The sequence below is a fragment of the Cheilinus undulatus genome, linkage group 15 (genome assembly GCF_018320785.1).
Source record: "Cheilinus undulatus linkage group 15, ASM1832078v1, whole genome shotgun sequence".
Lineage (NCBI taxonomy): Eukaryota > Metazoa > Chordata > Actinopteri > Labriformes > Labridae > Cheilinus > Cheilinus undulatus.
Window position 1 is genome coordinate 38,892,639 of NC_054879.1, and position 22,769 is coordinate 38,915,407.

The following is a 22,769-nucleotide window of genomic DNA, read 5'->3' on the forward strand; positions in this document are numbered from 1 at the left end:
TAAGATTAGCTTTAATAAGTAGGATTTTAAGAGGGTTTTGTGCCTTGATTTGATCATTTTATCAACACTGCTCCCGTAATTGGACTTTCAAACTTGCCATGAAATCTAACAGACACAGTTTGTAAAGTATTAAAAGTTTTTGTGTTGCATATCTGGAGGTGTATAAATTGCTTGCTGCAGGAAGAGCAGCCTAAAGGTTTGAGGTAGATTTCAAAGTACGGTTACACCCTCCCTGTCTCTATCAGAGGAACACATGGCCTGATACGGGATGATTTCATGCACCCAGGTCCCCCCAGCCAGCCAACCGCCCAACACAATGTTATCTACGGATAGGAGGGCCCGCACACACGGTCAACCACCCACCGACAAACACCCACAAGAGTTTCTCACACTTTTTCAGAGGCCAGGAGAAATGATTTATAATTTAATGTTTCCTCAAATGAAGCCAAGTTACTTCAACAATGAGCAGGACAAACAGGAAGTCATAAAACTCTGCCAATGTAAGTCAGAGAAAGTGTTCCGCAATCACACAACATGTAAATCTACCGGTCATGATTTTATTTTCTTAAGCTTTTTAACTGAACCTATATTTTCTGATGAATTTATGTGAAAGTAGCTCCAGTGGAAGCTCAGCAGAAAGGAAAAAGACTGCATTAAACACTGAGTGATGTTTTTTCGTTGGCTTTGGCAGGCGACTGCAGGTCAAACGTCTCCCAGACCTGATGAACAATACCGACCTTTCATAGTTTGTTTTCAGGGATGTATGGTGGGCACCTAAACACACATACACCCCATGTCTGTCTTCAACCATCATGCACGCAAAAAACATATACACCGGACAAAGTCAATCTGTTCACACACAGCTCTCGTCTGTCCTCATGTCTGTTGTCTTGGGTGAGAGTTCTTGTAGATATCCCCCTTCCTGTATTTGTTAGAAAGCTCCTTGTCTACAGCTGCACACCGGGATGCTGTAACTCCGCCTTGGTGACGGGGGGCAAAAATATGGCATTAAGAGTCCATGTTTCTTCTGGCTCTCTCTACATCTTGATAACCTTGTCTTTAGGGTGGAGGAGGAATGGTTAAGGGCCACAGCTCAGGGTTATGTTTGCTTTCATTTGGTTAAAACATCAGATTCTGACTTCGCACCAAAAATGATGCAGGAATACACAGAATAAATGCCTTTGCCAGGTGAGTGAAATCTGCGTAGTAAGATAAGTCTTCACCACTTTGGAATCAGGAAAAATAGCAGCATGTGGGTTTGGTTGGCGGCCAAATGAATGAAACTGGTGCTGAAGGTACCCCTCAGTCTCTTTATGGACTTCACAGTTCTCTTTCCTATTGTGTGTTTTAAAGTCACTTGAAAAGTATGCTGTAAATGCAATAAAACGGTTAATCAAATTTCATCCCTGCTGGATATTCCACAGTCAACTGTAAATGATATTAGAAAGTGGAAGCGTTTAGGAACAACAGCAACTCGGCCACAAAGAGAAAGACCAAGTAAAATCACAGAGGGTCAATGCATGATACATAAAATTCTCCAATGCTCTGCTGATTGGTTATGGGGCTGTTCTTCAGGGTTTGGACTAGACCCCTTAAAGACATAGTTTGATGAGTTTAGTGTGGAGGAACTTGACTGGCCTGCACAGATCCCTGACCTCAACCTCACCGAGCACCTTAGGGATGAACTGGACGGGAGATTGCAAGCCAGACCTGCTGGTCCAACATCAGTGCCTGACCTCATAAATGCTCTACAGAATGAATGGAAACAAATTCCCACAGAAATACTGCAAAATCTTATGGAAAAAGAGCTGCAGTGGGGAGCCAACTCCATGTTAAAGAACATGTATTTAAATACAGTCCTTTACAGTCCCTTTTGGTGTGATGACCAGGTTACCAAATACTTTTGTGCATTTAGTGTATTTATGATCCCAGGTCAGACTGCCTCTGACTGAATACCCACAACAACCAAAGAAAACGAGCATATTGAGTAGCATCATTTAAGTCATTGGTTCCCAACATGGGGTCTGGGACCCCCCCAGGGGTCCAAAGATCATAGGCCCCGTCCACACAGGGATGAATTCCGGAATATATGCAAAAGTTTTTTTGTTGTATCAGCATTTTATCCACATAGAAACGGCGTTTTGGGAGGCCATAAACTTTTTGAAACTGGGTCCCAGAGTGAACAAATCTGTAAACGCTTACCGTTTCATCTCCGTGTGGACAGCCAACTGCATCTTTCTTGAAATGATTATGTCATACATAGCATATGTACGAATCAAACCAAAACAACAATGGCAGTTTACAGGGTCGTGTTGATGCTGCAGAAGCTATTGAGCTTATTATGGCTTTTACAGCAAAATCTGATGCTCCTTGACCACCACCGAGAACAGCACACACCAGATGTTTGTAGAGCCACTGCAGAAAACAACCAGAAGGGCAACCAGGAGAAAGTTTGTGTTAGTTTTCCGTGATCTTCTTCTCTCTTTGGTGCATTTCTGTGGCAGCATTACAGCGCCACTTACAGGCTTGGCATATAAACTACAGCGTTTTCACTCATTTTCAGTGGTTCCCTACCTACGTGGACATTTCCTGAAATGATCCCTGTTTATGGAAATCTTTTTCAAAATGAAATGGAAATAAAATGTTTTCTTTTCCATGTGGACAAGGCCTTAGAGGGGGCACGAGGATTTGTTTGCTCTGAGGCTGCCAAAATTAGATTTGCAAATATTGACTAAAACCATGATAAAGCAGTCATTAAGTAGTTTATACAAAGGTCTTTTAATAAAAAAAGACATTCATAGGCCTTTTTTAGGGTTTTATAAGTAAAAAAATAAAATCTTTCTTGATTTGTGGTGGAAGTGTGTCACTTTTTCTTCTCTCTTGGGTCCTGGGGGGGCTCTGCTTTTCTTAGATACATGTAAGGGAGGCTCCAAGGTAAAATGGTTGGGAAACGTTGATCTAAGTCACCCTTAAGGGGAGAAAAATGGGGAAAGCTTTCTGGTGAAGCATTGCCTATACCAAATTCAATCATTGCTAACCAGTGACCCAATGTTGGGCTGTTTACAGCCATGCTAGAACATCAATAAAGACAGGATGCAAGAAGAAAGGAAGCTAGGATATTTGACTCTAAAAATACCTTTAAAAATGCCTCCAGTAGATCATCAGTGACAAACTGAAGAGGTAAAGGTTAGCTAGGTAGCTAAAGCTCTAAGGCAACTAATCCACCATGCAAATATTGATATTAGTAAATGACATTTACAAAGAGCCCATCCTCTCAGCCTTACAGGGGCCAAGCCATGTCTTTGGGCAGGCCTGCCAACTAGACATTGTGTACTTTTACACCACATCAACATACACAACTCTACAAAAAATCAAGCTTTATTTTGAAAAATGTAATTAGATGTTGCTAAAATGATTGATAATATTGGAAAAGTCATGAAATGCTTTGGCAATTTTTCACGTTTCCCACTTAGATAAAAAATGCCAAAGTAAAGTGTTTTATTGCTACTTTCTTACTGGGTCCAGTATGATAAACAGCTTAGAGCAGTTTATTTGCAGATTACAGATACAAATTTGGATCAGTCATGCCAATAAGGCCTGCTGAAGTATGACTGATGTCTGAGCTTGTTACAGATAAACACTTAAAATCATTTTCCCTTATGTTGAAAAATACTAAAGGCACAAATGTTTCCTTCCACTCTCAGTCCGTTGTGTCATAGAATATATTTACAGTTACGGACCCTAGATAATCTTTGGACATGAACGGAAACTGAATATCGATGATCAATGTCTAGTTTACATGTCATTTTGTGCTGTAAACAGTCACACAGCTGATTCTAAAACAAACATATACAAAGACCAGACATGGAAACAGGCATCCTTGACACACATAATAACACATACCTGACCCATATACACATCCATAACATATCCATCATTAGTGCCTCCAATCTGGGGCAGCATTTCAGAGCGTTGTGAGTCAAAGTTCAGATGGTAAGAATAGCATCAGTCTAAATATCTTGACTCAAACAGTGTTGGGAACACATGAAGGATTAAGTGACAGGATTCGAAAATACACAATGAAAACCTGATCGGCCACCATGTCGGCTTCACGGAATCCCTCACCTGTTGCCTCAGAGCTTTGTCAACTTATGATGGGAAAATGGCGCGAGTAATCATTTACTGCGAGTCACCATGTGTTCTCTGTCTCTGGGTTGGCTTTCCAACATGGCTTCAGTAAAAATAACCATGTTGGGTATTTTAGGCCCTGCATAAGTCAGAGCCTGGGCCACGCCAATCCAACTTGTGGAACTAAACTAACACTTCTGAAGACGTGTTACTTTGGTGAGCTTTAGGACAGAAGGTTGTGTCGATGGGACAGACAAGAGAACAACAAGAGAAAGTCAGACACTAACATTTCCCCCAGGTAAAAGTCAGTCAACGTCTTTTTTCTTTTTCTCATCTATCTGATCCACAGTGACTGATGCAGCTTCTACAGAGACAAGCAAAGTCTGGTTTCATAGCTACAGAGACATTTCATACTAACACTGACAAATTCTAACCTTGCAAAGCAGATGGATACACCCGTTTCCATGTTCCTCACTGGCGAATCCATCTTGTAAAGCTCCCATCTGAACTGTTTGGGCCCGGTTAGAAAGTGACAGGACCAATCAGCGACAAGGGGCAGTACTTTCAGGTGCAGCAGAGTCGTGACGTAAACAAGCAGCAACAAGAGGTCAGTACAATACACGGCGGAAGAGATTAGCATGGATGCTGCTAAAGCACCAGTTTTATCTGAACTTGACAACATTTCTTGGTTAAAAAAAAGAACAAAAAACAGCAGTGAGATGTTTTCTTTTCAAAAAAGTCATGTACTGACATGTCTGTAGTCACCATGGTTTGCGTTATTCCTCAGTAGCTGCGCATGCGCACCTTGGTAGCGGCTACGTCACGTGTTTTGTTGCTCTGATTGGCCTGTAAACATGTGACAGACATGACATTCGTCCAATCACACTCCAAGTTTTTATCAAATCCTCTGCCCTTTCCCAAGCGCTTAGTACTGAAGGTTTCTTAGATGGATGTGTGAAACAGAAATATGGTGGTCTATTTTTACCATGGAAACAATTCCATGGTGGTCTAGCGGTCTAGTTTCGTCTCTGTGCAGGATTTGTCCTCCTACCAAAAATCAAGCTAGATTGCCCCACTCCCCCTTCCAGATGTCAATAACATATGAATCTGTCTAGCTAATCAAATAGAGTAGAATTTCATCAGCAGAATAAAAAGCACTACATTGTGAAATTTTAATGTGTTAGTCCACCAGTCATGCCATTATTGCACTATAAGAGCAGCATGCCTTATTGACGTGTCCATTAAAGGTCACATATTATGCAAAATGCACTTTTTCAGGCTTTTCTAATGAAAAACATGTGCCCCTGGTCTGTCCACAATCCCCCCATGAATCAGAAAAATCCCCCCTCTCTCCACCTTTCAGAAAATGTGTGCTGAAACAAGCTGTTCTCAGATTTTCCCCTCATGATGTCATGTGGGGAGTTAGCACCGCCCCCAGGTTTGGTTGGTCCTTCCCGCTTGGAAGAAATATCCGCCCTGCTCTCCGGATCCTCCTCTCAGCTGCTAGCTGCAAAAATCCAATACTGGAGTGTTTTCCCAGCAACAAACTTCACAGTCAGGTTTTATACGAATATAATTGTCTTAAAGGGGTAAAAAAAAATTATGACCTTTAATGCTGTTCCAGCTTTCCATAAGAAAATCCTGCTTTGTGGTTTTTAAACCCTCTGACAATTCATTTAATCAACAATTTCAAAAGTTACTAAAACTCAAACAAGTAATTTTGTTTCAGATACCCTGTAACCTGCAAAGTGAAGCAAGGAAAAAAGCGTAAACAGGTAAGTACAACTGGAAATAAGATACAAAGATAGCATTACTCTCAAATTCTTCTTTACGATCGTTTGACTGATGACTGACCCCATGTCACCATTCATTACTATGTACAGTAAATGTGTCTGACTGACAGGAAGTCTGCAACATCAACATGTCGCTGCGGTGGATCACTCCTACCAGAAACATCAGAACATTTTTCACTGAAATACATCAAGTGACAGTATGTTCATGCTCTTCTTCTCATTAACATTTATTATATATTCTCTGGCAGCCGCTGGTACTTTTCAGAGATGGGCTAGAGGGTGTGTATGTGGTTGCAATGACGACCCAGGAGCACATGTCCATCAAGCCCTGGGACATGGGCGAGGCGGAGCTGAAACGGGCTGGTGTCATGAGCAGAAAAGCTAGCAGGGGTCAGGCTGGTGGGCAGCCAGGGTGTGTTACACTAATGCATCTTGGCAGTGTGAGCTTTTTCCATCAAACGCTGAATAACACACACAATAAAGACTCACAAACATGCAGTTGACGCATCTCTCCTCTCGCTCGTGATCTCTCTTGCACATCCAGACATCATCCTTGAAACTGCTGAGAGGCTGTAAAGCGCAGAGATTAAGTGAATTCAAGGAACATCACTTCTTTGTTACAAATCACTTCATGCTGTTATTTTGCGTGCATGCTGTTCCATTTCTAAATCCAGCCTGATGAGCAGCACAATGGAAACGTCAGAGTGGACTAAACCGAGGAAGGCTGCCTAATTAGGAATTAGCAACAGCTTTTCCATCACTGAAACACTCTTTTTAACAGTCACCAACTAAGGCCTGAGGAGATGTGAGGAGCTCCATGGACTTTTGTTTGAGGAAACTTGAAAACCACATTAACCTTTTCAAGTTTCCCCAAAAATGATTTAGTCTTAGCCTTTAGGTGGGACTCAGTCCCCACAAATAAATTTGAATGCTAAAGTTTGTTTTTGTCAGACTGAAAGGGAGATGATTTAGTGCAGTTCAACAGAAATGTTATTGCAGGGATGATGGTGTTCAGGGTCATAGCTCCTGGCCAGATGTCTTGCAGGGTTTGTCATGTGATCCTTATTACTGGTCTCCCCTGCTATGAAACTTTAAACTACAGACAAAATGATTAACAAAAGACACAAGCAATTTGAGTTTTGATTCAAAGCTTTAAGGACAAATGTGCAGATTTGAAAAATATTAATGTCAAAAATTGGAAACAACTGCAGTTTAGGTGCACTTGGTGTAACTGATTCAGAAAAAGTAGCCAGATTGTTTTGGTAGCTAGAATTTAACGAAGATATAAGCTCTACTTACCTGAACAATATTAAGAAATAACTGATATAGATAAACTAAACTGTTACTATTACTTTCTATAGATCAAGACATTTTTAACCTTTTTGCAAACAAAACCAACCTGTTGAGTTTGTGATCAGTCTGAATGCCCATAGAACATGCAGAAAAAACTTTGACTATTTCTTCAAAGTCCTTTTAAATAATAATTTTTTTCACTTTCATCATTCTTGCTACCAGCAAATAAAAATACATTCTTTCACAAATGTTTGTAGAAACAGTCTGCATGTCTAGGTGCTTGATTTTACACACCTGTGGCCATGAAGTGATTGGAACACCTGATTTCAGTTATTTGGATGGGCGAGTGAATACTTTTGGCAATATAGTGTAAATGTAGGTATGGCTGGCTAGTAATACGTTGCATCTAACAGGGTTTGATTGAAAAGTGGGTTTCACTTTTGAAAGGGTAAATGTAAAATCTTCAATAATGTGCCATGCATACTTAGAGGTAAAGAGAGATCATCCCTGGTTTCAACTCACGCCTCTTTCTTGGGACAAATATAGAAGAAAGAGGAAAGACAACGAGGAGACGTTATTATATTTTTCTGTGTGACTCTTTGTGTAAATCCCAAATCCGTAACCAAATTTTGGAGAAGAGGAAAAATGCCAAAGTCAGAGATGAACAAAGTACATACTGTATCATCAACAAGGCCTCTAAGGTATCATGTGACTTTATGACTGTTTCTACTGTCTTCTGGTCTATTTTTTCTGTTTTATGGGTCTTCTAAAGAAATGAAATCCCTCTAATCATGAGTTTTTTAACTCATTAATCATGATGCACGTGCTTAAACCAACTTCCAAAAAAGGTGAGTAAACAAAATCCATCAAAACAGCTCATTCTTTTTTTTTTTCAAACAGAATTTGTATTGAATTTTCAAAAGATAAACAGAAAAAACATACAGTTTGCCATCTTTTTGTATTACATTCAAGAAAATGCATAAAAAAGAGAAGTGACTGAAATGTTAAATTATAACATTAATGCTGCAATCCATTAACCTGACACACCAAATGGATTTGTTTCACACATCCATCTGGGACACCTTCAATACTAAAGCTGCATTCCAGAAAAGTGGGAAGTTGGAGTTTTCCAACCTCTGACCAGGAAAAGTGCACTGGAACGCCACTCAGACTGGGAGGTCCTCGTCGCGAAGTCGGAGAAAAAATGCTGCATTCCACAAAAGTGGGAAGTCGGACTTATCCCACTCGGATTGTACCAGTTGCGACCTCAAAGCGTTCCAGACGAATGTAAACACCAAAGATGGCTGATCACGATAAGCATTTTTTGTTTTGTTTCTCAAAAGACATTTTGACCTCCAGCAAACCTGCCTTCTCGCAATCAGTCAAAAGAGGAGGAAAAACGGCAATATATATATTTTTATAATCTAGCAAATTCTGTTTTACCATTCACAGTCTGTGTCTCCATGGGCGCCGCCATTGTCGAGTGACGTCAGATTGAAGCAACTCCGTGAAGTCGGGGTAGATATTTTTTCTCCGACTTTGCGACTAGGACCTCCCAGTTTGAGTGGCGTTCCAGAGCACTTTTCCTGGTCGGAGGTTGGAAAACTCAGACTTCCCACTTTTCTGGAATGCAGCATAATATCTACACCGACTTCACGGAGTTGCTTCAATCTGACGTCACTCGACAATGGCGGCACCCATGGAGACACAGCCCATGAATGGTGAAACAGAATTTATTAGATTATAAAAATATATATTGTCGTTTTTCCTCCTCTATTTGACTGATTGCGAGATGGCAGGTTTGCTGGAGGTCAAAATGTCTTTTGAGAAACAAAACAGAAAACAGCTTATCGTGATCAGCCATCTTTGGTGTTTACATTCGTCAGGAATGTTTTGAGGTCACAACTGGTACAATCCGAGTGGGATAAGTCCGACTTCCCACTTTTCTGGAATGCAGCATATGAGTTTGGGAAAGGGCAGAGGATTTGAAAAAAACTCGGAGTGTGATTGGATGAACGTTCTGTCTGTCACATCTTTACAGGCAAATCAGAGAAACAAAACACGTGACGTAGCCGCGACCGAGATTTGCGCATGCAGCTACGAAGGAAAAACGCGAACCATGGCGACTATAGACATGTCAGTACCGACTTTTTTAAAAGAAAACAACTCACTGCTGTTCTTTGTTCTTCTTTTAAAGAAAAAATGTCGTCACGTTCTGATAAAACTGGCGCTTTAGCAGCATCCATGCTAAATCCCTTCTGCCATAATTGCACCGGCCTCTTGTTGTTGCTTGCATACATCACGACTTCACTGCGCCTGAAAGTACTGCCCCTTGTTGCTGATTGGTCCTGTCACTTTCTAACTGGGCCCAAACGGTTCAGACGGGAGCTTTACAAGATGGATTCACCAGTGAGAAACAAGGAAACGTATGTATCCATCTGCTTTGCAAGGTTAGCAGTCCATGTCATAAATAAATATAACTCTCATGGCTGCCCACCTCACCTACTCACTTATGTTATTACCTACCATTTACATTAACATAGCCAAGCTCCACAGCGACAAAGGTAAAGCAGACCATGATTCTGACAGGGCTTTGACCTGAGGTGAGCATGTAACCATTCCCATAAGGAGATTATGTTGGGCAGGGCCAAGCTGCTCTATCTGAGAGTAGCTGTAATGTTTTCATTTTCTGTCTTGGTTTCTTGCCACGCCAAAGTTTTTATTTTGTTCAGTATTGGGGAGAACTTCAGTTTCCATAGCTCTGTTAAGTCTGGAGCTTATCCCAAGATAAGTCAAACCTGTGGGGGACGATTTGAAAGGACAGCTGTGGGGTAAAGTTAGATGAACAGAGTCAAAGCAGATTCATTGACAGGAGTTTTTATTTTGTAAAGAAAAAACAGACTTTAAATCTTCTTTTAGGATGGACTTCTCTGAAGTCAACAGAGCTGAACGGGACCTCAGTAAATAAGAGCAGAGTGGAAGTTGACTGCAAGCGGAATAGCCATTGATCCCAGAAAACAATTCCACTTCCCCTCCTGTTGCCGGAGAACGCTTCCCAGCAAAAAATAGAGCACCAGGGATATAAGAAGAAAGGGGGGAGCTGGGGGAGGAGGAGAAGGAGGAGAGACAGAAGGGAGGGCCACTCTCGTGATGCCCTTGCTTTTCTTCTTGTGCCCCCTCTGTGGACTAACAGTTTGGCGTTGGACACTTAGTCAGACGGGGGTCCTCCAGAGCCACAAGGTCGTCCCATTATCACAGAGAGCACTGTGATCATTTCTCTATCATCACGTGAGACTTCACTGAAAGAAAGGAACACCAGTCCCCCAGACAAGGAGACTCTTCTACATCAGGAACATCCTTCAGAAAAATCAGGTAAGCTACAACATGACATCTAACAAAGTTATGCCAACACTACAGCTCTTGCTTGAAGCAAAGCTAAGTAGGATGCAGACGTTTGGGTAAACTCTCTAAGCATCCTACTAACACAGATATGGAGGAAATGATATCTTGTGGAGCTGAAGGTGATGCAGTGGGAGGCCTGATGCATGTCCTCTCCTGGTGGCTGCTGTTGTCACAACTTGCTCTGCTTTTCTCCTCAGTGCACATAACTCTTAAAGGAGACAAATATAATCAAACAAAGCACAGCACTGGAGAGCATTAACCACCTATGACAGCAGCCTGCTCAGTGAAAAGTTTGAGAGGTGCCGTCTTAGTTACAAGTCATAAAATATGTTTACAGACACCTGTATGAAAAGATTTTTTCCTGTTCTGTTAGATATGACACACCCCATATTCTATTGTTATTATGTGTAATTATTATTATTATTTATTTTTATTTTTTTAATTTGTTTTCCTCTTCTTGCTAATATTTTTCCCTTTTTTCACCTCTATATTAAAGAAAAACCTAAAAGAGGGATCATGCTGGAAGTCTTTTTAGCTAGATCATTGTCTATTATGTGTGATTCCAAATTTAAAAAAAGAAAATTATAAGATATGTGAGCAAAAGAGGCAGTTCTTCCAAGTTTTACTGGGATAGAGATTTTGAAAATGTCAAATAACGGAAATATATTAAGAAAAATCTAAGTGAAAAATTTTGCCTCATCAGATAAGGCAGAAAGAAATCAATACAAATGTCAATTTCAAGTCCATACAGTTAAAATACTTCTTTATTGAAGAATATGCTTAAATTCTAGGAAAATATAGAAGCATTTCCAGTATTATCAGCAATATAAACCTTCATTTTAAACTTGATTGTGCTTTGTATGGAAGTTGTAAGACTTTATCTGTGTTATTTAATACATAACTTTATTTTATTTATATTTTACTTTTATATTTTAGTTTCTGTAGTGAGGCTGAACTTTTTCTTCCAGCATCCTTTGACATACTCAAAATAGGCATTCTCAATTTATTTATAAGAAAAGCAACAACTTTTAAATTACAGCATTAGCATAATGTGAGTGAAACTGACAAATATGGTCTAACTAATTATTATCTAGGAAGAAATGTTTAAGTTAAACAAGGTAATGCAAAGCAATGGAAATGTTGAGTTTAACATGAAGCATCAGTGTTAATTTCATTAACTAAAACTCTGACTAAAAATGTTCATTGTCAGCCTTTTTTTCCATGACAAAAACTAGACTAAGACTAACAAAAATAGATCTGTGATGACTAAAACTGACAAAAAGTGAGTTTAGTTTTCATCAAGATGACTAAAACTAGACCAAAATGTAATGCAATTATTTTCTGACATTCAAAATCTGTGATATTTTTCTACTGGTGGTAAATCTGTCAAAAAACAATGCATCTGTAGCTATTCTGCCTCTCAGCTGTAGAGAACAGGGACCCCAGGTTCAGCAGAGTGTAGCGAACACACCACCATGATTTGGTACCAGATTTAGGCAAGAAAATAAATGCTTGGATGAAAATGTGAGGATTTTTATGGACTAAAACTAGACTAAAATGTTTTTGAATTTTCGTCAACTAAAACTAGACTAAAACTAAAACGATTAAAAATGACTAAAATGTGACAAAACTAAAATGCATTTCACTGAAAGACTAAAACTAAGACTAAAATTGAAAATAGCTGCCAAAATTAACACTGCTCCTCGTAAGGATCCTTGAAGAACACCAGATTGAACAATATTTGTGACCAGTACATGGCCAAAAACTACATGCACAATGACATTTATCTCTATCATAAAAGTAGAGCTACAGGAGAATTACAATCCACTGATATAAAATTTAACGAGCTAAACTCATGTTGAGATATGAGGAAAGATGTCTCACATTAAAAGATAAAAGACCACAGGCTAACATATTAAATTATATTGTCGATTTTTTTATGAATTAACTGTGCTGGCCAGCCCAACATCTCATCCATCATCTCCCACAGAAATAGCAGCTCCCCAGGAATCTGAATCAGCTCTGTGTTAGTCAGACTTTACCTCCATTAAACACCTTGCAGCTGTCCTGTGTGACAGCTCCACTGTAATGCAGATGAACAATAGATCATAACAGGCCTGTGGGTCTGTGTACAACAGTGGGCAGATGAAGAGCCATGTAAGGTAGCAGGCGGCACATCGGCCCCGCAGGCTTCTGCTGGTGTGACTGATATATGGCAGCCGACGTTCATACTGGACTATTGGTGGCAGCAACAGGTGACTCACATGAGTGGGAAATGTTCCCTCCCCTTCATCCAGCATCAGATCCACTCTCTAGGTCACTCTATCCTGACCTCACCCCTCCATCGAGCCGATGCCGCTAAACTTAAACGAGCACATCCTTGATCATAATCCCAGCACTTGTGGGAAAGGTACGCACGCCATCACCCCTGCAGTCCTGCACATAAACAGCTGCAACATTGCAAACTGGGATTGACCCTGAACACGTGACAAAAGTCAAGTTTAAAATCCATCCACGTCTTAGAAGCTGATGTCATTTTAAATCAGATAACGAAGATTTTTCTTTACCCCCATTAATCACTCAATTAGATATCAATCACCTCATGAAACAGCTTCAATCACCCAGAGAGTTAAAAATAACAGTGACTGAGCTGAATAACCACAGACTGGGTATGTTTGGCATCTGTATGAGACTCTGTTGATGTAAACTTAGACTGATGGCAGTCAGAGCAGTTGTCTGGTTGGTCTGACATTTTCCTAATGCTCCATGCCAGCTTTTCTAATAAGACACTACTGAGCTGTCACAATGATGCAATAAGAGCTGATACAGGTGAAAAAATATTAACTTTGCTGATCTTGTTGAAGGGTTTTTTTAGTTTTGGGTATGATATGAGCCAGATTTAGTCATCATTCAGCATCTTTACTCAATCAGGGGATCTTTGAAGAGGGACAGGGATAAAACACAATCACAGACAGCTTTTCACATCAGAAAAAAACAATAGCATGACAAACATTTAAAAAGCAACAGTCTTTTTAAAATACATGCATCTCCAAGGATAAAAAGAATAAAAAGATGGTCTGAAAGATGCCCAATGCCAAACACATTTAATCAAAATAAACACTGATGACAACAGATAAGAAATAAAAGAGTAGTCTGGAAACTTTAACAGTAAAGTTATGGGGGATTTTTGTATCTTTATTTATTTTTGCACATTGACAGCATTTTGATCCAGCAAAATCCTGTTTCCTTTGGATATTGCATCACTTACTTAAAGCCATTGGCACTTATAAACATGGGTATAAGTGCCAATGGTAACTCTTTATTTAAGTGTGTCTCTTACAGTAATAAGGTGGGGATAGACTTGTATTAAGGTGGCATTTTACCAAGTAATATGGTAATAAAAAGGAAGTATTTAACTTGTTATGTATCAATTATCAAGTAATTACTAATACTATTATGGCAGTTCTCTGGTAATGAGGTCGTTTTTTTTTCTCTAACTGTTCCCTAACCTTAACCCCCTAACTCTCACCCTAAAAATTTTTCGAAAATTATTCTGTAAGGACTCACTTTGATTAAGTTGGCCAAAATAAAGACGTTACCAGGGAATGATCAAATAACTTGTAAAGAAAATTAGCATCTAAATTCTGATAAACTACTTGGTAAAATACCAACTAATTACCAAAGACTTGCCAAAATAGTATGAGGCTAGGGTTAGGTTAGAGGGTTAGGGTAAATGCCACCTTAATACCAGAGAATTGTCGCAACATTGTGAGGTTAGGGTTAAGGTTAGGTTAAAGGTTTGGGGTAAATACCATCCAATTACCAGAGAATTGCCACAATATAAGGTTAGGGTTAGGAAAGAGAGTTAGGGTAAAATGAATCTAATTGCCTAAAAACTGGCACAATATTATGAGGTTCAGGTTGGGTTAGAGGGGGTTAGGATTAGGGTAAATACCACCTTATTACCAGAGAATTGGGACAACATTATGAGGTTAGGATTAGGATAAATATCACCTAATTACATGAGAATTGCCACAGTATTTTGAGGTCATGGTTGGGGTTATGTTTGAGGGTTAGGGTACATGCCATCTAACACTTGAGAAATTACTGGATAATTGCACTTATTAATAAATAATTATTAGTAATTAGGGCCAACTGAAATAAAGTGTTACTGTGGTTTTTATTTCATTTTACAGGCAGTAGGACGTCTTATTGTGTAGAGCTGCTAACAAACACACATTTTTAAAATGTACTAGATAATGTGAACATAAAGCAGCTCATGAAGTCACAGATGCACTAATAAAGATGTCTGACACACGTCAGCCAAATTTGGCTCTCCAAAATATTTTTGGACTCTTACCCTGGGCCCTGAGAGTGTGAGCCTGTGTGGCCAAATTTATCCCTCTAGAATAAGCCTACACTCAAAAATAGATGAGATTCTTTTACTTTCAAATGAAAACAGTGAATGAGATTTCCCAGGAATTGGGATTTCAGACCGTTGTCGAGCTCCTAGCTGAAAAATGGCCCCTTTTTAGACATCACAACTGTACAGAATGCATAACCACATTCATGCTTTGCCTTGACATAGTCTAAACATGTCCTGTTAAAGGGAAGCAGGCCAAGAAAATGTACACCCCAGCAGCTAATTGCCCCGTGTGTTTATGAGGACAGAGTGGAGCAGGCAGTGTATCCTGGTCCTCTATGAGGATCCAGAGTCTGTCAAACACAGCTCAGGGCTGCTGAAAGGTACAGATAACTGAAGAAAAGTCTAAATCAACCCTGCCCCCTGTTGTTCCTGACCCAGGGATACACTGCAGCCTGATGGGGAACCAGGGAGGGGTTAGGTGATGATGGGATGATAAAGGCAGAAATAAGGACTTACATTGAATCTTTACTCAAATTTTAAGAGAGATGTAACCACTATAAGCTTTTCATTTGTTCTAAAAATCAGTTTTTCTAGTGTTAAAGATGAAAGCCTATAAAGTGACATGGCTTTACAGTCAAATAAAACTTCCATTGAGGGGATTTCTCCAGCCTGAGGTGCTGCCTTAGATCATCAGACTGATTCCATCATTAGACTCACTGCCCTCTAAGGCAACACTGATGCTGCTCCAGCAGACTGCAGGATTTATTGTTGTGTTGTAGGACAGAGAAAACATGCAGCATTTTAATCGTGTTGCTCTGCAGCAACTGTCACTGCGCATTGTTGCCCTTTCATAACTCATGCTCCTCTCTGGCTGCTGGATAGAGCTACTGTGTGTCAATGCATGCACATGTGATGGTAACATTTGATACAGCTACTTTAGTATGACGATTTACACACACTCATTACAAACACGATTGCTACTCATGCATGATACTCCACTTGTGCATTTCACTGCCTGAATACCTCTTCAGAGTATTCATGACTTTTCCATTACTCTGCCACAGAGATTATAAACAAATACGACACCTATGATGGTCTACAGCAGAACCAGACCCTCACAGTAAATCCGTGGTTATTGCCAGGCTTCCAGCGAACCCCTAGGAGCTCAGGTATGACAGACGATCAAGAGCAAACCAGGAGAGAAGTTCAGTGGAAGAGCTCCGGCTGGAAACTCACTAACCCACCACCCCCTATTCTTTTTAATACCTTGTTCTTTTTGTCCTTCGGAAATCATATTGTTTGAGATTACTTCCTCTGAGAACAGGAAGTGGGAGTTAAGGGAAGGAGACATAGACCCAGAACGCTGCTTTTCCACAGCTGATCTTAACAACACTTGATTCTCAGGGAAAGCATCCATTCCCACCACCATGAATATTATACCCAGACAATACTACACTGATAGTTGAGGTTAAGGAGCAAGGAGTTAAAAAAACAATAAAAATACAGCACAGAGGATGAACCTTACCATCCTGGTTTGCATCTCCTGCTCCAACAGTAACTGGATAAATAAGCCATAGTCAGTTATGTTTCACTCACTATGATGTGCAACATTTTGTCACCTTGCCAGATGTTCTAATAGTGAAGTATGTGTCAAAAATCTGCATAAAATCTTTATTATTAATTTAGTTTTATTGCCTCCTTATGATTATTAACCACACTGACTTTTATGACTGTCATTTATGATGATTTTAAAATTAAAGCATTTAATGACAGTAATTTAAAATAATGATCAGACCATCTAAGGTCCCTGGTTCACTTCCCAGTCAGGGCTTTTCTGTGCAGAGTTTGAATGTCCTCCCTGTGCACGTGTGGGTTCTCTCCGGGTACTCTGGCTTCCTCCCACCACCAAAAACATGCTCGTTAGGTTAATGAGTGACTCTAAAATTGGCTGTAGGTGTGAGTGTGAGTGTGAGCGTGAGCGTGCCTGGTTGTCTGTCTCTGTATGTCAGCCCTGCGATTGACTGGCGACCAGTCCAGGGTGTACCCCAGTGTTAATTTTGGCAGCTATTTTTAATTTTAGTCTTAGTTTTAATCTTTAAATGAAATGCATTTTAGTTTTTGTCACATTTTAGTCATTTCTATCCTTTTTAGTTTTAGTCTAATTTTAGTCGCTATAAACTGTAAAACTAAGTCACTATAAAACTTAAAAACATTTTAGTCTAGTTTTAGTCCATAAAAAGTCCTTACATTTAAGTCTTTATCTTTAGTCCAAGCATTTATGCTGGGATAGGCTCCAGCTGCCCGTGACCCCAAACGGGATAAGCAGTATAGAAAATGGATGGATCAGACCATCTTTGGTAATTACTTTGAATAAGTCTTAAGGATGTTGTGATGCTGGCAGGGTTTGCACAGGTGAGGAAAGGCTGTTGTCAGGATTATCTGATAAGACCATGGCCCTCGTAACATGCACCTCCTGCCATTGTCCTCACTCTGACTCCCTTCCTTATCCAGCTCTCTGCCTCTTTGTGATTAACTTTCTGTAACGATCATTAACTCTACTTACACTCAAGGACAACTCTGGCCCAGCTCCTTAGTTATGATCCACACTTTGGCCAGTGTGACGTTAGCGGGTATGAGGTGCATACTAGAAACTAAGTGTTGGACCACAAACTCCCACATGTTGTTAAGAGGGGGGCTCTGATTTCCCGTTTTATTTCCTTATATATACTTAACAGCAGCACAGAGGGAGGGGGAGATGGACTGAAGGACAGATGGTCATGGTCATCTAGACCATCTCTCTCTCTCTTTTGCACATAACCAGTGACAGTGTCAGGCGAGCGTTCATAGCCCTGCATTGCTGACTGCACAATGGGAGTAACTCCTCATGGAAGTGACGGCTCATGGATCACACTCAGAGGGAGATGAAGGATGGTAAGGAGTTTAGACTCCTTTTTTGGCTTTTTTAACTTACAGTGATTGTAGAGATTATTCTGTATATCCTACTTGTCTCACCACTAAAATAACAATTTGTGTTAACGCACAGCTTCTGAGGAATGTATATGTTTTCTAAAAGGGCAGCAGCTCCGCATGTGTTAAAAAAAAAACCTGTCAAACTGTTACTTCCAGCTATGCTTTTTTGAATGCCATAACTCTTCTGGCTTTGATGTGTAATTGCATAGTAAAAGCTTGCAGTAGGCAAACTTAGCCACACATACGGATGTCTTAGGTCACCCGTGGATGGAGTTTGATGGGTTTTCTTAACCCCTCTGTGACAGGGGTCATTTATGGCACCCATAAAGCTGTCTGCTGAACCGCCTTATAGGGTCTTTCTTGGCTGAGACTTGCCGTCCTTTCACTGCCATGTTTGGGTCTCGCTAATGCTGCAGTCAAGAGGTGAATAGATGGAGAGATGTGACAGACAGATATGTTCAGATCTGCAGCGTGTAGGAGGAGGTTTTCACAGAGGGGACAGTGGACATCAAAGCTGCAGTTGTGTCGCTGGGAGTGAAGAGTGCTGGTGATGGTCCAGAGGCAAGATGGGGCCAGGTCACACAGCATTTAGAGGACAGAGTCTCCTAGGTTTGACTTGCCCTGTGGTGGCCTGTTAGCCTATCTGTCTGTTTGTCATATTTAAGTTCAAGCTAGATATGGGGAAAGTAAACACAAAATATTGAATCACTTTTCTTCAAATGACCTCTGTATTTACTTTGACATGACTCCTGAACTTCCTCTTTCTCTCTGAGCTTCTCTCACTCTCTCTCTCTGGTGGGAAAATTTTTGTTCTCATGCCAGTGTTTAGTCCTCAAGCGATTCACAGACAGAGAAGCTATTTTTATTCATATTATGCACACAGGTCATTTCATCATCAAATGACCCACCGCTGTCTGTAACTGATTAAGTGTATTTCTCTTTTCCCCTCCTCTCTTTTCTCTCCATCCCAGTGACCTCACCTTTCCACCCTTAGTCCGCTGCCCCCTCTCCTCCCTCTTCAGTCTTTGTGTCTCAGGTGTTTGTTCAGCCCTGTGAGCAGCAATGGGGGACTGGAGTCTCCTGGGGAATTTCCTAGAGGAGGTCCAAGAACACTCCACCTCTGTTGGGAAGGTCTGGCTAACCGTCCTCTTCATCTTCCGCATCCTTGTGCTGGGCACAGCAGCCGAGTCGTCCTGGGGCGACGAGCAGAGCGACTTCATGTGTGACACCCAGCAGCCCGGTTGCACCAACGTGTGTTACGACAGTGCCTTCCCCATCGCCCACATCCGCTACTGGGTGCTGCAGATCGTTTTCGTCTCCACACCTTCGCTCATTTACATGGGCCACGCCATGCATACAGTGCGCAGGGAGGAGAAGGAGAGGAGGAGGGAGCAGGAGGAGAGGGAGGTGAGGGGTGAAGGTGGAGAAGACTTGGAGGGGGAGAAGGAGTACCTGCAGCAGAAGGAGAGTAAAATAATGTCTGATGGAGGTGGTCGTGTTCGCCTTAAGGGAGCGCTACTGCAGACATACATGCTGAGCATCTTGATCCGCACAGTGATGGAGGTGACTTTTATTGTGGTGCAGTATCTCATTTATGGAGTTTTTCTCAAAGCATTGTATCTCTGCAACTCCTGGCCTTGTCCAAACCCAGTCAACTGCTACATGTCCCGACCCACAGAGAAGAACGTCTTCATCATCTTCATGCTGGTGGTCGCTGGCGTTTCTCTTCTCCTCTCTGTTCTTGAGCTCTACTATCTCGGATGGAAAAGTATGAGACGGTGTATACGCTACAAAATGATGCAGAGGAGCAGCCACAGAGCTGTAACAGTAGCTGCTTCTGAAGCTTTAGAGCCTAACAGCCCCTCTCGGCCCTCAGCCTCCTGCACTCCACCTCCTGATTTCAGCCAGTGCCTGGCAGCTCCAAGCCCCATGACCCCTCTGACCTCCATGGCCTCTCATCCCTTCAACAACAGAATGGCGCTGCAGCAGAACTCAGTCAACTTAGCCACCGAGCGGCATCACAGCTGCGACAACCTGGAGGACGAGGAGGACTTCCTCAGGATGAGATATGAGCAAGCGCCTGCAGAGCTGCCCAACACCTGCTCCCCGTCGCCTCTGCTGCACTCAGGCTACGTGAGGGAGAAGCGGCGCCTGAGCAAGACCAGCGGGAGCAGCAGCCGGGCTCGCCAAGATGACTTGGCAGTATAGAATCAAAACAGGAAGGGAATCTGTCAAAGGAAGGAGGGACGAAGAGATCAGTTTACTGATGCAAAAAGGTGTCTTTGTACGTGTGCACAAGTTAAACTTAATCACTGAAGCCAAACACTTGACTACGGAGGGAGCACAACGTGTTCACTTTAAGAAAAGACACTGTGATCTCTGTGTTGACAACACAGACCTGACAAAGATGAGCTTTTTTGTTTGTCTCAGAGCTCACAAAACTGACAACCAAAATGCAAAAAGACAATATATATATTTTTAAATGAGAACAGGGTAACAGGTGTGAAACCTGACTATTGCACATTTATGTTTTAGTTGAAGAGTATAAGCCAAAGACTTTCCAAAGAGAATGATGGGATTTGTTGGGATTAATGACCCTGTGACTTTTCCTCATGAAACAAAAATAAACCAAAATAAAAAAAAAAGTATTCCAAAAAGCACTATTCCAGACAGCTGCAAAGATATTCAATAGACAAATCAGGGACTCACTGGTTATATGCAGTTAATGTGAAGAGTCCTTTAATGCAGTAAATACAGTTAGTAAATCAAGGTAAAGTGCCTTAAAAGTCTAAAAACATTTCTTTCCAAAGGCTAAGACAAAAAAAAGATATTTTAAGAGAGCTATTTTTAGACTTTTTGGACTGTTGAAACAGGTGAATAGCCATAAACTGCTAATTAACTTTAGTTTCTTTACTATCTAAAAAGAAAAGGTGTGGTAACTTTTGTGTGATTTTGAAGTCAACTAAGTATCAGGATGACTCGTTTGCAGCGGTGATGACAGAATGTAGCCTGTTACAGGATTTTCCTTCTGAAAGGGATTCAAGGGAGGAAAAAGAGAAGAGCTCCTGCATGGATGCTGTTATGAGGAGATCCAGCCACTGGGTGGCAGCATTGCACTTAAATTTCTCTGTTTTTCTCCTAGAGCCATTGTGTAAATATTCAGTTTGTCCTTATGCAATGTATGTTTCATTTGATATCTTTGAATGTATTTTATTCCATTTCTGGTGTATGGTCCTCTTTGCTCTTGGAGTAATAATACATGCTGTTTGTGACGCAGTTTCAAACTGAACATCCGTGTTGTCTGAGGGGTTTGTTCTCCCACAGCAGACATTTATTTAAAAGAAAAAATCTCATCCAGCCTGCTGTACATGCACTATAGTTTCTGTTGTTTCTTTCACTCAGTCTTTACTGCAGTAAGTGTCAACACTTCACAACCACAACTCATTAAATCATCAATGGTGAAATCCGATCTTTTGTCCACTGGGTGTTATTGACTTCTTACTCATCTCTTTATGCTCAGTTGAAATATTATGATGTGTGCATGCTACTGAAGTACTATGTTAAATGCAGATGTATACACTCTGAACTTCCTGCCAACATTGAATTAAGAAAATCAGAATCATGCTGTGCCAAAGAATACGCTGAAACACATGAAAGATGTTTTTTATCTGTGATGAGGAACACGTTTAAGTGAAAGGTTTCCTGCATTTCTACATCAGTGTCATCTCACCATTTGCATTTTTCAGACTGTTCTCAGCAGAAAGAACGTGCAGGAGACAGACTGGAGAGATGAACAGTATTTACACAAACACAGACTGTCACCCCATCCCTGCCAGGAAGCTGAGCGGCTAACATCCAACAATTTGGTCTGTCACAAGCGGAGGAGCTGAAAGCAGTTGATGCTGCCATTTCGTCTGTCTGCTGCCGATCAGATTCTAGCAAGAATATACTAATTTTATCCTCACTATGAAGGACTATACTTTATAGGCATAATATTTGGAGAAATATCCAAGATAATAACACTAATTTCGATGTATTTGGACTTTTCTACATGGACAAAGCCAGGGGAGATGTCTCCATGCTCTTTTATAATATTTCTTGCACTGATTTAAAAAAAAAATCCAACCAATAATTACCACAATGAAAAAAAGATGACAGTTTAAGTCTCTTAAATTCTCTTGTGAAGACTACAAAGACCCATTGAGATTTAATCTAAATAAAAGCAAAATAATGGCATAAAATAAATTACATTCAAATAAGGCGTTGGCATGGAGATGTATTATAACTAATTTAGCAGAAAAAACATCATGATGAAAATGTGCCCATGCAGAATGATTCATTGTCTTGTTTTATCCCATAGCATTTTTCTTCTGGCACATTAACATGTAAGCAGATGTTTCTTTCTTATGTGTGCACCTGTGGGTATAAAAATGGATTATATTCTATAAGCTAAGCAGTTATTCAGATTTTTTCAACTGAAATACAATTTTTAGTCCTTAAACACACACAAGAAAACTGATTTCTAACAATAACTGATTTTTAACGACTTAATAGAATTGAATTCGCACAAATAAACATAAGCAAATAAAACTGATACGTTAACTGAGAGTTGTGTCGTTGCTTTTAGTATATTATTTCAAATGTTTCACTGTCAGCACAAATAATTGAGTCCCCAGAGCTTTAAATAAATTCTGTAATTTATCAAGGAATGCTGTTATGTGAGGAATAAAAAAATACAGAAACGTATTGCTGCAACTCTCAAATAAACAGAATAAAAACATGATAATGTATATTGTTATGACAAGATATTTTCACAT

General features: G+C 40.5%; 1 protein-coding gene across 2 annotated transcripts; it reads left to right on the top strand.

Moving 5' to 3' along the window:
* Positions 1 to 10,419: 10,419 nt before the first annotated feature.
* Positions 10,420 to 21,421, top strand: gja5a (gap junction protein, alpha 5a). Of its 2 annotated transcripts, none has more exons than XM_041807877.1 (2): positions 10,420 to 10,586; positions 18,924 to 21,421. In XM_041807877.1, the coding sequence occupies exon 2, from the start codon at positions 19,015 to 19,017 to the stop codon at positions 20,158 to 20,160; it is 1,146 nt and encodes a 381-aa protein (XP_041663811.1). In that variant the 5' UTR covers positions 10,420 to 10,586; positions 18,924 to 19,014; the 3' UTR covers positions 20,161 to 21,421. The 2 variants fall into 2 exon arrangements, with proteins under 2 accessions (XP_041663811.1, XP_041663812.1); XM_041807878.1 differs by lacking the exon at positions 10,420 to 10,586 and adding an exon at positions 17,803 to 17,913.
* The last annotated feature ends 1,348 nt before the right edge of the window (positions 21,422 to 22,769 follow it).